This window comes from Phacochoerus africanus, chromosome 3 (assembly GCF_016906955.1).
Source record: "Phacochoerus africanus isolate WHEZ1 chromosome 3, ROS_Pafr_v1, whole genome shotgun sequence".
NCBI classification, from domain to species: Eukaryota; Metazoa; Chordata; class Mammalia; order Artiodactyla; family Suidae; genus Phacochoerus; species Phacochoerus africanus.
Window position 1 is genome coordinate 179,583,046 of NC_062546.1, and position 13,495 is coordinate 179,596,540.

The 13,495-nt window shown below is 32.3% G+C and overlaps 1 protein-coding gene across 1 annotated transcript in view; it reads right to left on the reverse strand.

Annotated features, from left to right (window-relative positions):
- ERBB4 (erb-b2 receptor tyrosine kinase 4) overlaps positions 1-13,495 on the reverse strand; it is a 1,133,324-nt gene that overhangs the window by 33,951 nt on the left and 1,085,878 nt on the right. The window contains exons 22-25 of the mRNA XM_047773400.1: positions 11,069-11,144; positions 7,616-7,762; positions 5,386-5,483; positions 3,594-3,764 (exon numbers count right to left, since the gene is read on the reverse strand). Of these exons, the coding sequence (XP_047629356.1) occupies positions 3,594-3,764; positions 5,386-5,483; positions 7,616-7,762; positions 11,069-11,144 (492 nt within the window). The remainder of the gene's footprint in view (positions 1-3,593; positions 3,765-5,385; positions 5,484-7,615; positions 7,763-11,068; positions 11,145-13,495) is intronic.

The following is a 13,495-nucleotide window of genomic DNA, read 5'->3' on the forward strand; positions in this document are numbered from 1 at the left end:
AACTAAACAAAGAAAACCAAATATGTACCCCTAACCCAAAGGATGTCCTGCTTCTTGTTAGCCCTCTTACTGATTTCTCTTGCCAAGAACCTCCAGTCAGAGTATACTTGAAGCCTTTCCTTTCTTCCACTGTAAAGGTTTCCCCTTCCAGCATCTGCCTTTGAGTGTCTGCCAAAAGAAGTGATGGTGGCAGACTCCTTTGCTATGTAGCAAGCACTGAATAAACAGCCCTTGCTTTTCTTATTTAGTTGGTCTTCATTTATTTCAACATGATTGAGCACCAACTGCACTTCCTCCAGTGGACAAGTGTGTAGGTATATTCAAAAGTTAATCTTCAGAATATCCTGTGAGGAATTTTTTTGTCCCCATTTTACAGATATAGAGAACTGAAGCTTGCTGAGGCTTCTCATGTTCTATTTATATCATGTTACAGAAAGTGCTCTTAGTATATTTTTTGATAAAAATTTTTGAGATAATATTAAAAGGATAGCTAACAATAACAACAACAGGTATAAATTAGTTGAATGTTTTCTAGCATTATTGCTTTTGTGTCTATCAAGTCACTGGTTAAATATCAGCACTGAATTTGACCCATTGCTTTAAGGTTATAATTTATCAAAATATATACAGAATTTGAAATAATGAAAGCATAATAAAATATAACTTCCATTACTTATTTGCTATAAGAACACATCTGTGGACATAATTTGCTTATCAAGCAGTGATTACATCAACAGGTGTTTTTTTTTTTTTTTTTTAGGGCCACACCTACGGAATATGGAAGCTTCCAAGCTAAGAATCAAATTAGAGCTGTAATTGCCAGCCTACATCACAGCCACAGCCACAGCAATGCCAGATCTGAGCCACATCTGTGACCTACACCACAGCTCATGGCTATGCTGGACCCTTAACCCACAGAGCAAGGCCAAGTATGGAACCGACATCCTCATTGATACTAGTCGGGTTTGTTACTGCTGAGCCACAACAGGAACTCCCTCAACGGGTTTCTTTATAGACAATATGTAGAAAACCTTACGAAGGAATACAATTGTTTATGTATGATACTAACAAGGAAACAAGTAAAAATGGAATTTGGGTGATTCTAAAAGAAGGTAATAAGTACTGATTTACGTAGCTCTTCAGGTACTCTGCCATTTTTTTTAAGTTAACTGCCAAACAATCAGTACATTTGTGTTTATTTTACAAATGAAGAAGCAAAGTTGTAAAATTATTCAGCACATGACCTAAAGCTTCTCAGCTAGTGAGCAAGGGAGTCCATATAGAAAATCTGAATTATTTTTGGCTTCCAAAGTCCAACAAATATGCTCAAAAAACATTTGATTAAAATTCATTTTAAAATGTTCCCTTACAACATAAGTTGGCCACAGAGCCTAAAATTAATTTGTTTTCTACCTATAAAATAATATAACTTAGCTTTAGAGGGAAAAAAGGGTTTAAAATAGTATTTATATATCAGAAATCACCATAAAAGTTACATAAAGCCAGGCTGAAAAAAAAAAATGGAAAAATAGAGATGACTAATAAGGCTTTTTAATGCCTGAAAATAAAATGATATTTAAGCACAATTTCTTTAACAAAGACCTGCAAAAGTGAAAGAAATTTATAGATAACATTGTTTAAATAATAATGTGGAATAAGAAATGATTACTAAAGGCCAAATAATTCCTCATGTAATTTCTACTTTGTTTCACTAATTCCATTTAGTTAACTCAAACCTTTATTGTGAACTCCTTGCATTGAGCATAAATTAATGTGAATAGAAAAGCTGGAATTTGAGAATCCTTATAAAAGAAAATGATTCAAGCTCTTGGCCTTTATAACATTTCATACTAAGGATGTAAAACTATTTTCTTGAAATTTCCCTGTGTTAATAAGAGTAATGAATCTTTAAAATAAAATTATAAATGTCAAAGTTATGATTTGGCCATTTTGCTAAATGTATGGAGGAAAAAAATACCTTCTTTACAAACCTGACAGATTTAGCTCCTTCCCATAAACATAACACCGATGTGCAATATCTATCTGGTGATTTAAGTTTTGAACTTTTTAGTTATATCTCCTCCCTACCGAGCTAAAAGATGTATAATTTTTTATGTAAAGGAAATATTAATTGAGTCTCCATCTTTGCCTTTCTCTATACCAAACTTTCTAAATGAGGATGGATGGGCAAAAGGTATTGCACAGGTTGGGGGATGCATTTTATAAGAAAATCACCTAAGGAATTTCCCAAAGAACATGTAGGTCAGAGGTTGAGGTTGATGTCAAGAAAAACAACAATATTGAAAATAACATGTTCCAATAACTTTGAAGCAACAGTATGTGTAGTATAGACATGTTTTTCACATCAGAATCCTGCTCGTCCACTGGCTGTGTGACACCAGTCAAATCATTTAACCTTATGACAAGTTTCTTCATTTATGAAATGGAAATGATATTGAAGCCTCTCAAGATTGTAAGGATTAAGAGACATGTATATGTATTGACACATAGTAAACACTAGGTTTATTGTTGCTGTCAATTTGAAATAAAGCAGATAGCATCGTTGTAGAGAAGAGCAGCAAGTTGAAAGTTTTCTTATGCCTATGGTCAAGACAAATAGGATTCTGTTTGTTCCACTAATTATCATAATGTTCTTAGATGGAGAAAGAAATCAAGAGAAAAAAAAATGCTTTCTAGAAAAAATTGATCATCATGTTCATGTCTTTTCAGTTGAATAAATTGATCACTATGGTCCATAATGGGCAGTGAACACTTGATATCATGCTACAGTCTGTCCCTATAGCTGTGTGACTCTTTCGTTAAACTTGGTACTTTCAAAAATAGTAGTTACATCAAAAATTTTGAACCTCAAGTGTCTAATAATGCCCCATATGCAGAGATACTCAAAAAATGTTGAATAAATTATGAATTTTCAAAAATAAATGATTGAATACATGCATTGACAGTTTTCAGAGAAATAATGGTATTCATATAGCATGGGCTTAATATTTACAATGAAATAGAAATTCTTTTCAGAAGCTTCTTTTGAAACTTCAGTCTACATCTTAAAAATGATTTAGGGGACCTCCCAATATCACTGATTTAGTCCAAATGATTGTATAGTGTTCTGTTTCTACTTCACCTTGACAGAAAATATTTAAGGTCTCCTAAAAGAGGGTTAAAAAAAGTTGTACTTGTATTATCTCTTGATTCATAAGTCATATCGTCTCATTAAGGTAAAAAGTAGAGAGCCTATCTTGGGAAGAATTTTCATTTGTTTATAAACATGTACAGATTTATTACTTTAAATAGGTTGTATATTTTCAAAATTTAAGTAACCTAAGACAAAGAAAAGTTTTTCCTTTTGAAATCTTGAAAATTTTTGGAGCGCATGTTGCATTGCCCATGCTTGCCTTCCAAAATTAACTATATATGGCAAGCTTGGCATATCTTTTGTTGGCATAATGTTTTAAATTTAGAAATCACACTGATTTGAGCTATATAATTATTTGGTAATTTCAGTGCTTACAATGTAGTTCCATGATTTTGTTTCTCAGAAATTGTATGAGAGTTGGTGTATGATTAATTCTTACCCTGTTTGAGTCAATCCTTGCTCTGGAAGTATAGATGGGAGGTGGGATGTTGAAAGCCTGAGGGACCAGGTATTCCTCAGCATCCATCATATCTTCTAAATCCTCTTCATCCAAGAGGTTCTGAAAGAACTTGCTGTCATTTGGACTGGGCAGCTTCATACGGTCATCCCCCTAAAAAATTTCCCATCAGATATGCACACAAAAGGATTATTTCCTTCATTTTAAGTATGCAGACTTTGCAGCAAATTTATGTAATATCAAAATCAAAATAATTACTTTAAAAATAATTTACTTAGCACAATTTCCAGCCATAAAGAAGCCTATGATAGACTTAGATATGACAGGGTAAGATAAACAAATTTAATATAAGAAAAGTGTGATAAATGCCATTAGAGGTAAATAAACCCGAATGTTATAGCTGTTTTGAGAGAGGCATAATCCATTTCAGACTTAAGAATAATGGTAGGCTTCATTGCAAAGATGGTGTTTAAGCTGTGACTTCAAGAGTAAATAAAAAAGAAAGAACAATTGATTTATCAATCTTTTATTTGGTTGTTTTTATAGTGCGGAGTTATCAGGACCCATAGGCTTTATGATTTTTTTTTATATATATTTTAGGGCCACACTTATGGTATATGGAAGTTCCCAGGCTAGGGGTCTAATTGGAGCTACAGCTGCCGGCCTACACCATAGTTATAACCACACCAGATCCGAGCGCATCTGCAACCTACACCACTGCTCATGGCAATGTTGAATCCTTAACCCCACTGAGTGAGGCCAGGGATCGAACCCACAGCCTCATTGTTCCTAGTTGGATTTGTTTCCACTGTGCTACGATGGGAACTCTGACTTCATGATTTGTTCTGTAGCATAATACTGCTAAAGTGATAGCATTCAAAATTCCAGCATAAGTGGCAAATGACATACATGGCGGCAGGAGACACCAAAACCATTATCACATTTTTACCTCACCTATTTCTTAAATAGAAATTTAAAATGTATTTTTCAAAGTTATGTAATACTGTTAACTTTTTTTTTTAATTAAAGTTAATTTGGGAAAAAAGTTAGCTAAAAATCTTATCTGCTAAAACCTGGCTTTTATCTCTCTGCTAGATTATTGCTGTAAAGATAAACACTACCTTGTTTTACCGAGGAACTTTAACTTTGTGTTATCCAAGGTCCACTTATTTATGATTTAGGTAAAAATAAACATAAAGAAATATACTAAAGTTTTAAATTATCAAATCCCTTTTTTTCTAGTATTACTATAAAATGTTCTTTTGGTCTATCATTTGATTTACATACATTAATTCATTTGAAGCTGAGTTATTGCTTGGATATTGCAAAAGAACAAAAAACATTTTAAAATACTTTTCTAGGAAATTAAATGTCAATACATTGAGACTTTTAATTCACTGCCTTCAACCATGGACATGATTAAAACAAAAATCCATCTTCCTTTTATTCTAAGAAGAGATGATTAGAACAATGAACATGACTTACACATAATGTTAATAGAAAGCAGAGTACTAGAAGGCATGTCTGAGGATAAAGGCCTTTTTATGTACATGAATAATCCTAATTATCTGGCTGTTCAATAGTAGAGGCACTTGAATACTAAAGGAAGATGCTTAGACGTGGGTTGACCTCAAGTAAGTCATTTCAAATGACATTCTGCTTGGTTAATCGATTTGTGAGGGTGATTTCCACAGCTCCAAAGTCCAGATATTAGTCCTACTTTGTCATGTTTGCCATTAGGATATTCTTCTAAATCTAAGTCAAATGTACAAACCTGAATAACTAGATATCTTTGAGGATCTCGAGCCATTCTTGAAAATTCAGCAGCCAGTTCCTTAAATTTAGGTCTACTGTCAGCATCAATCATCCAACCTAGAAATTCATACATAATAAGAGTCACTATCTCCATAATTAGGAAGAAGAAGTGGGATGTAAATGTTATGAAGATACAGGCTGCTTGAAAAATATTTCTTTACTAAAAATGACCTGAAAAACAAAGAGAGCCGATGAAAGAAACAATCCAATAGGTAAGATTCTATCTCAATAAGTTTGCTGGTACTCATAAATAAATGTAATATGTTAGGATAATAGTAACTTTTAATTTTGCTGATCTAATTTAAAATTAATATTTCATCATAGGAAATATAACCTAGGCTAGCCATTGGAACTTTCAGAATCTCAGATCTTTTTTCCTTAGGTATGAAGAGAATTCTTTCAAAAACTTTTCTTCGATGGGTATAGGAGAGGTAATTGGAATATATAATTTATCATTTTATCTCAGAAGTGACATGGAATAAAATCTTTGGCTACAATGCGATACACCAGCAAAAAAAAAAAAAAAAAAAAAGGGAAGAGAAAGCAACTTTCTTATGCTCCTTTTTTTTTCCTGGTGAGAAAAAAGTAAAATGCAAAGTGATGGGTAATGTTTGTTCAGCAATAGCCATTAGCTTATCTTAGTACTAGCCTTCCCAGCATAAAAATACTATCAGCAATTTTTAAGGTATATATTATTATTTAGCTGGGAGTCTAGATAAAGTGGGTCTTATCTCCCCGGGCTCTGTTTAACTGATGAAATGACAAGAATAAAAGTACCAAGCTTTCCTTGATTTTATTGCCAAATGACCCTTTTCTTAGCTATTAAAACTCCAGAAGAGAGGTAAAACTCCCTATCAAGCAAAATGCTTTCCTGGTTTTTTCAGTATTAAATCAGCACATCTAAAGGAAGTATCTAAATCATCTCATGATGATTATAGGATCAAATTATGTAACTTATGCATGTTTTTAAACTTCCTTCTACAGATGACTATTGAATGAGGTTTGACCCAAGAAAGCTATAAAGCTGGTTTCTCTTTTTTCTAGAAGTTCAATTTTTACTCTTGTTCTGGGAAGTCCTCGGATGTCATTTTATGTATCATTAATATTACGTGATTTTCTTCTTGCCTAACAAAGCTCAAAAGCACATATTTTATATGCACCCACTTAAAAAAAAAATGCTGTGGATGCCCAGATGTTAATGAGAAAACCAGTGTCTCTGGAACTCTATTGGAACCAAAAAAGGTTAAATCTCAGTGAGGTATCAGTTTCTTTCAACTAAATATTGAGTAAATAGAACTAAGCTTAGAGAAAAGGGCATGCTGACCTGAACTGAAAAGCACATTTTTTATTTCTTCCCTTACTGTCAGAATGTATCACACACATCATGAATATAAATCTGAGTAGACCTGGGTCCAAAGTCTCTTATTAATAAGATGCTTATTCACCTTCACCAGTTTGTTTCTTTGCTAACCCTGTGTAAATCAAAAGGGGAAAACCCCAGATTACACAAGAAAGATTGCTGAATGCTAATCTCACTTAAATTAAGTCAGAAACTCCAGAGACTTCCTTAATTCTATTTAAATTAAGAGCCTCGGCTTCCAAAACACATTTATAATACATTTTTGTCTGGGGCATAGAATGGAGAAAGAAAAGCAAGAGGGTTAGATATAAACAAATGACCAAATTGAAAAAAAAGTAAACATTCATAAGCTTTTTATTTCAATGTAGATTCATGCCTTTCCACTTCCCCCTTTGCCTTCCTAATTTCCTGTGGACAGAAACTGTTAAACTTATTTCATTTAATTCATTTTTTTAAAACTATCAGTTTCAAGCTTTATTCTTTATGTGTCGATAATTTATTTTCTACATTTTCCTTTAAAGATTATTAATATTATTCTGATTAGTTACATCTCTTTATGAGAAAATTTGACTGTCATGGAAATGATAAGAACCAAAGCAAAATAAGTAAGTGTAAGGGTCATATAATTTTGACTTCATAGCATGAGAGCATAATATTGCTTCATATTAACAATGATCATAGCAAACACAGTTGTTTATATGCTCCTACATAATTGTCTTTAAACTTTTATACTTTTAAATATATAGATAAATTGTGCAGGTTAATTAATCTGTACAGTTACTTTATTAACAATGATAATGGTTATGATAAAATCATTTTGTAATCTTACATTTGACCATGACCATGTAAACGTCAATTGTGCAGATGGGAGGCTGGGGCAAACGTTCTCCTTTCTCTAATAAATCAGGGATTTCTCTCGTTGGAATGCCATCGTAGGGTTTTCCTCCGAAGGTCATCAGTTCCCATATAGTGACTCCTAAAGTAGAGATCAAATTCTTACATATATAAGCATATTAATAATATACTTTGAACAAATCAGCAACATACCAGTGGCAAAACGATGCTTCCTAGAAGGCAAAGAGAGGATCTTCAAATTCCTATATCCATTATGAGAAAATGGCCAATGACAAAATCTTTGTGGGAAATTTAATTTTTATTATCACTGTCTTGAAAAATGTAATGGGTATTAGAGACAACCGAGAGTAGCTGTCAGAATACAGAATCTGTTCCCCATTTCTACTGATAAGCAATGCTAGTATTTGCTGAGCCAATTTAAATTTCACCACATTGGAACAATTTATGTACTGGGTACATGTGTACTCAGTATCAAGGAAATATGATTAGATAAAATCTAATATTGACTAATTTTGAGATTCACATATTTTCTATTAAAAAACCTAAAGGCCACCCTGGGATTCCAAAATAATCACCTATGTTACAGTAAATAACTGCATTTCTCTTTAAAGATAACACAAAGGGAATGAATGTAATAAAAGAGATTCATTCCCTTAGCTCATTTGAGAGACTGAGTGAAGATTATCCACATGTAAGATAAAATACTTGTGAAGTTGGCATCACAAAGTTGAAGGGAATCAATAATAGTTTATTTCTTAGATGATCAAATCAGTTTCTTAAATCACTAGAACACTGATTTCCTCTGTAAAAGCAAATGCCCTAAATACTCTAAATACTAGCACACAAATAGCCAGCTTTGATATTAATGATTTTGATTTCAGCAATAATATATTCACCACAGATCTCTTCTGTATATAATAATTATGTCGTTTAAAAGTTATGGTTTTCTTGAGAATAAAGGTTGTTAATTCAGAAATAGCTATCCAGGCACAATAGTATTAGCAAGTGTATTTTGACCGATGCATATACAAACTATCTTTTAATATAAAATCCATTAATCACAGTTTTGTTTTCTTTTCTACCACCACTTGTAATGAATTATTTATTCAAACAATAAATTTTAGGTCATAAAAGTTATCATTGATAATAGAAATGCAAATCTTAAAATATAAAAGTATGTATAAATTTCAATTTATCCATCATACTAGCATCACTAACAATTACTTGATTTGAGGCGTTAGTTAATGTTTACATCTTAGGATTCTTAGGTATAATATAAACATGGAACTAGTGACACAATTTAACTGTTTGATCTTTATTAAATCCTACTTGATTTTGTGTACTAAGGAATGACTTCATAGACCCAATAACTAAAACTCAGTGTCCATGAAGCAGTTTGCAACAAGAAGTAGATTACTGTCCATTTCTATTCAATCATATTTATATAATATATATTTAATGAGAACATTTTATCATGTTTGTAGTTATAAAAGAATAGTCTCACATCTTTATCAGAACTTCTAAATAAGCAAGATACAGAGCAATTACAAATCAAAATAATAGAAAATACAAAAAATAGAAATATATAAAATCTCAAGCATAAAAATCAAAGCCCCCACCTCCACCAATAATATTCCAATTAGATCTTTGCAGAAGCGATGACAAGATAGAGCTAAACAAAGACAGCTTCATGAAGAACAATCTCAAGAAAACTAAATCAAAAACATCCTCAAAATTTACAATTCTGCCATTTGAAGATATAAACCATAACCAATGCATATTTACTTTTATAAAAATAACGATGCACCCAGTGGCAATCCTCCACAAAGATTCACTGTAAACAAGATTACGTATCTTTCTCTGTAATTTACATCTTTTGCAACCAACCGTGATATAACATAAAAATCTTAAAATAACTTATAGCTAAAGGTTGCTGACCTGGTTATGCTTCAAAACAGAGTTTGTTCTATCTATCTATTTATCTATCCATCATCTATCAATCTATCATCTATTTTTACTGAACAACTTCCGAGATGTTACAATTCAACATGAAGATAAACATTGTAGCCTAAAAAACAGGATTTTCTCCAAAGACAAATTTCACTATTAAAAATGTAATTGCCCTGTTAACACTTATTTAAATGTATATATGTATTTACTTATCTCAGAGGTCATTTAAAATTTGTATGAAGCAGATTGCCACATTTAGTACAAGGAAATATCAGTAGGAAAAAAAAAAGGAAAAGAAAAGGAAAAAAATATGTCCATTACATAAAATATATAAACCTAACTATATTATATAATATATAGGCTAAATTATAATATATAACATATAAATGCTTATCTACATGCTAATGCATATCATAATATGTATGTTTACTTCATATTTATAATGTATATGATATATAATAAGCATAATAATATATATTTGTTTTTTATTTAATCCTTCAGTTTAATTAAGTTTTGTTAAGTATTCTCCTGTACTTGTCAAAATCTCAAACACACAACACTCTACTTCTATGCTGAGTAGAATCCAGGAGGCTGGCATTTTGAAAATTTTAACACTTCTTATGGCATACACGTGTGGAAGGAAAAACTATCCTACAGAAATGTCTTCTTTTAAAAGATAATTTCTACTGTTCAAAATAAGAAGTACAAGTTCTTTAGTGACTTAATGACTTAATTTTTTCCTAAAAATAAAAAAGCTAAAACTAAGTTTAAATTTGAATAAAATAGATTGTATCATGCTTTTAAGTCTCACTAGCACCTTTTTGCTAAAACAAGCATTGCACTTTTTATTTCTAAGAAGTGCTAATTTTATATTCAAACTTAGAAACGGTGTCAATTCATTCTTACTAATACTTAGATGGATTTAAGTTATAAATAGCCAGACTCTAAGAAGCTTATCTCAAAAGGTGAGTTAAATGGAATTAAATAAATGTTCTAAATTTTAAAATCACTATTTTCCAGTTCATATTATTAACTACCTAATATATCTGTTTACTCCAAAAGTAATTTGTAAATTAAAATTAGAGCTGTAATTAGAAATCTTCTCTGCTATTTCCCCACTCACATTTATTGCTCTTATCCTACTGTTTTCAGTAATTGCTCTTTGTTTTAGCAAAAGTTGCTATTTTCTTACTATAGAACATAGATTCCCATACGAAAAAAAAAAAAAAGGTTAAACATTAATCGCATTTAGAGTTATGTTTTCAAAGAGTTGCTGAAAATTAAGGCCATGGGAATCTATGGAAGTGTCCCTAAAGTAATTTTTTTTTTTCTGTCAAAATGATCAGACAAGTTGCTACTAAACTAAAGGTTATGTTAGACAACAGTACCAAGATATTACTAGATTACCTTTTAGAGAATCAAAAAACCTAGTAAGTTTTTCTTCAAAAGCCTTATATAGTAAGAAAGAATTATTTACCATAGCTCCAAACATCACTCTGATGGGTGAATTTCCTATAGTGTATACACTCCAGAGCCATCCATTTAATTGGCATCTATAGAGAAATAAGAAGTGAAAGTTTTTTATAGTTATATGAAAAGTCATTTCTATATTTCCTAAATATGAGTCTCTGGACTTCCCTCAATTGTGTTTTTTGATTATGTGTATAGAAAATAGAAAGAGAGATATGTTATTTTCAATACAGAGAATAAGTGAATTGAAATTTAATCTTGAAATGAATTAACCTGAAGATATATTTATTTTTAAAAGCTTCATAAACAGTGAAAAGTAAAATAAATACCACTTTCCATCATTTTTAATGTTCAGTAATTAAGTTACTAGTTAATCTTACAACTCACAATGCCAATTCTAAACATCTAATATTTGTACTTCTAAAAATGTGGTTATATTACATTTATCTTCCAAAATGAGATTCCTTATATTTTCGGTAATCCTTTTTCAACCTCAGATGAATTTCATGCCACTGGTAAAATGGATCTTTCTACACTTGCCCCATCCTGTCTTCTCTCAGATAATATGGTCACCAAAACACCTAAAATAATTAATTCCAAAGTGAAACTTGCTTTGTTCCCTACAAATGATCTCCCTTGTGTTGGTTAGCCAGTATTGAAAATATGCACCATTTTCAAAATAGGTATTTTACAAAAGAATATGAGAAGATTGGTACAAATCCATCATCACTGCAAGGAAAAGCAGCTCAACTCACATGTCCTGCTGCTGATGGGTCAGCAGAATGAGTTTCAACTATGAAGGGCAGCATTACATAGCTGGGAATATAATTAGATTCTACGGAATAAAGATAAACACTTCTACTTTGCAGTTGAAAGCTTAAAACTAAATAGACCTCTGAAATCATGAGGCTGGCTGCTCACCAAGGTGACACCAAGGTAACTCTGTGACAGAATCATGGTATTCAGTGAAAGGGAACAGAAGACACATTGAAAGTAATTTCCCTATGGGCAAGGTGTTAGCCGACTTTATGGACTACAGACACTGTGTTAAAGAAGTAAGTTTAAATCACAGGTGGCTTGATAAAGACTTAATGGTTACTAGGCATTTAAAGCTCTAATGAATCTTGCTTTAGACAAATCTTACAGCTGTATGTTCTCAAGACAAGTGAAGTCATGTGATTTATAGACTTCTACTTCTGTGCAATCTCGGTGAATTTCAAAGCTGTGGTCTCAAACTGCTGCAACTTGTAGTAAACAGGAAAAATGGCTAATAAAATCAAGGAAAAGCCAGACAATGTCATACAACTGAAGTTATTTTAAAGATAAATTTGGGTTCTTTTGCTTTGTGATAAAATCTGACTACATATAGTTATATAAGTTTAATATAAAATCAATGTTAAGCATGTGGCAGTCTATCACTGCAAAATATTTATAATATGTATTTTGATGGCCCATGATGAATAAGGGACATAATTAATATAGTTATTTGACATATAAATTAATTTTTGTTGTTGTTGTTAGTCTAGTTTATAGGCCACCACAGGTTAAGCTTGCATTTGCTTATTTCATTTGGCTTCTTCTGATCTAAGTTTCTCCAGGCCAAGCTAGAGGGATCCCCCAACCACCAAAGGAGTGATGATATTCTTGATGGTTAGCAAAGAATGGCAAGCTAAACAGTGGCTTAATGAAGAGAGATAAGAGCTAGAACTAAGGCATGGATTGAGACCATATGGTGGGTAAGAGAGGCAAGAACAGAGTTACCAGGCTTGGCCTGAGAATGGAGTCAGAAAAGTTAAAAGAGGCAGTGGCATCATTCAGATCCCAGGGATATAGCAGTTTACATTCTAGTGGAGGAAGTCACATAATAAAGAAAATTGGTAAATCATACCCCATGATGAAGAACTTAAAAAAAATTAAAAAAATAAAAATAGAGCCAAATAAGGAGTCCCCATTGTGGTGTAGCGGAAATGAATTGATCTAGCATTCATAAGGATGCAGGTTAGATCCCTGGCCTTGCTCGGTGGGTTAAGGATACCGCAGTACAGTGAGCTGTGGTGTAGGTCACAGACATGGCTTGGATCCTGTGTTGCTGTGGCTGTGGCAAAGGCCAGCAGCTGTAGCTACAATTTGACCCCTAGCCTAGGAACTTCCACATGCTGTGGCTGCAGCTCAAAAAACCAAAAAAAAAAAAAAAAAAAAAAGCCATATAAGAGGAATCTGTTGCTTCTGGTTGCTTCTGGGTTAACTTACTCCTATCGGATGCACACTGTTTTCATCTCATTTTAAATATAAGAAAACAAAAGCTGAGAGAGCTCAAGTTACTTGCTCCAAGTCATCTATCTAATGAGTCATAGAACTGGGATTTGGTCCCTTGCTGCGGAACTGCAGTCTGGGCACGTAGAAATTAATGTACACAGTGACATCATATAGCTTT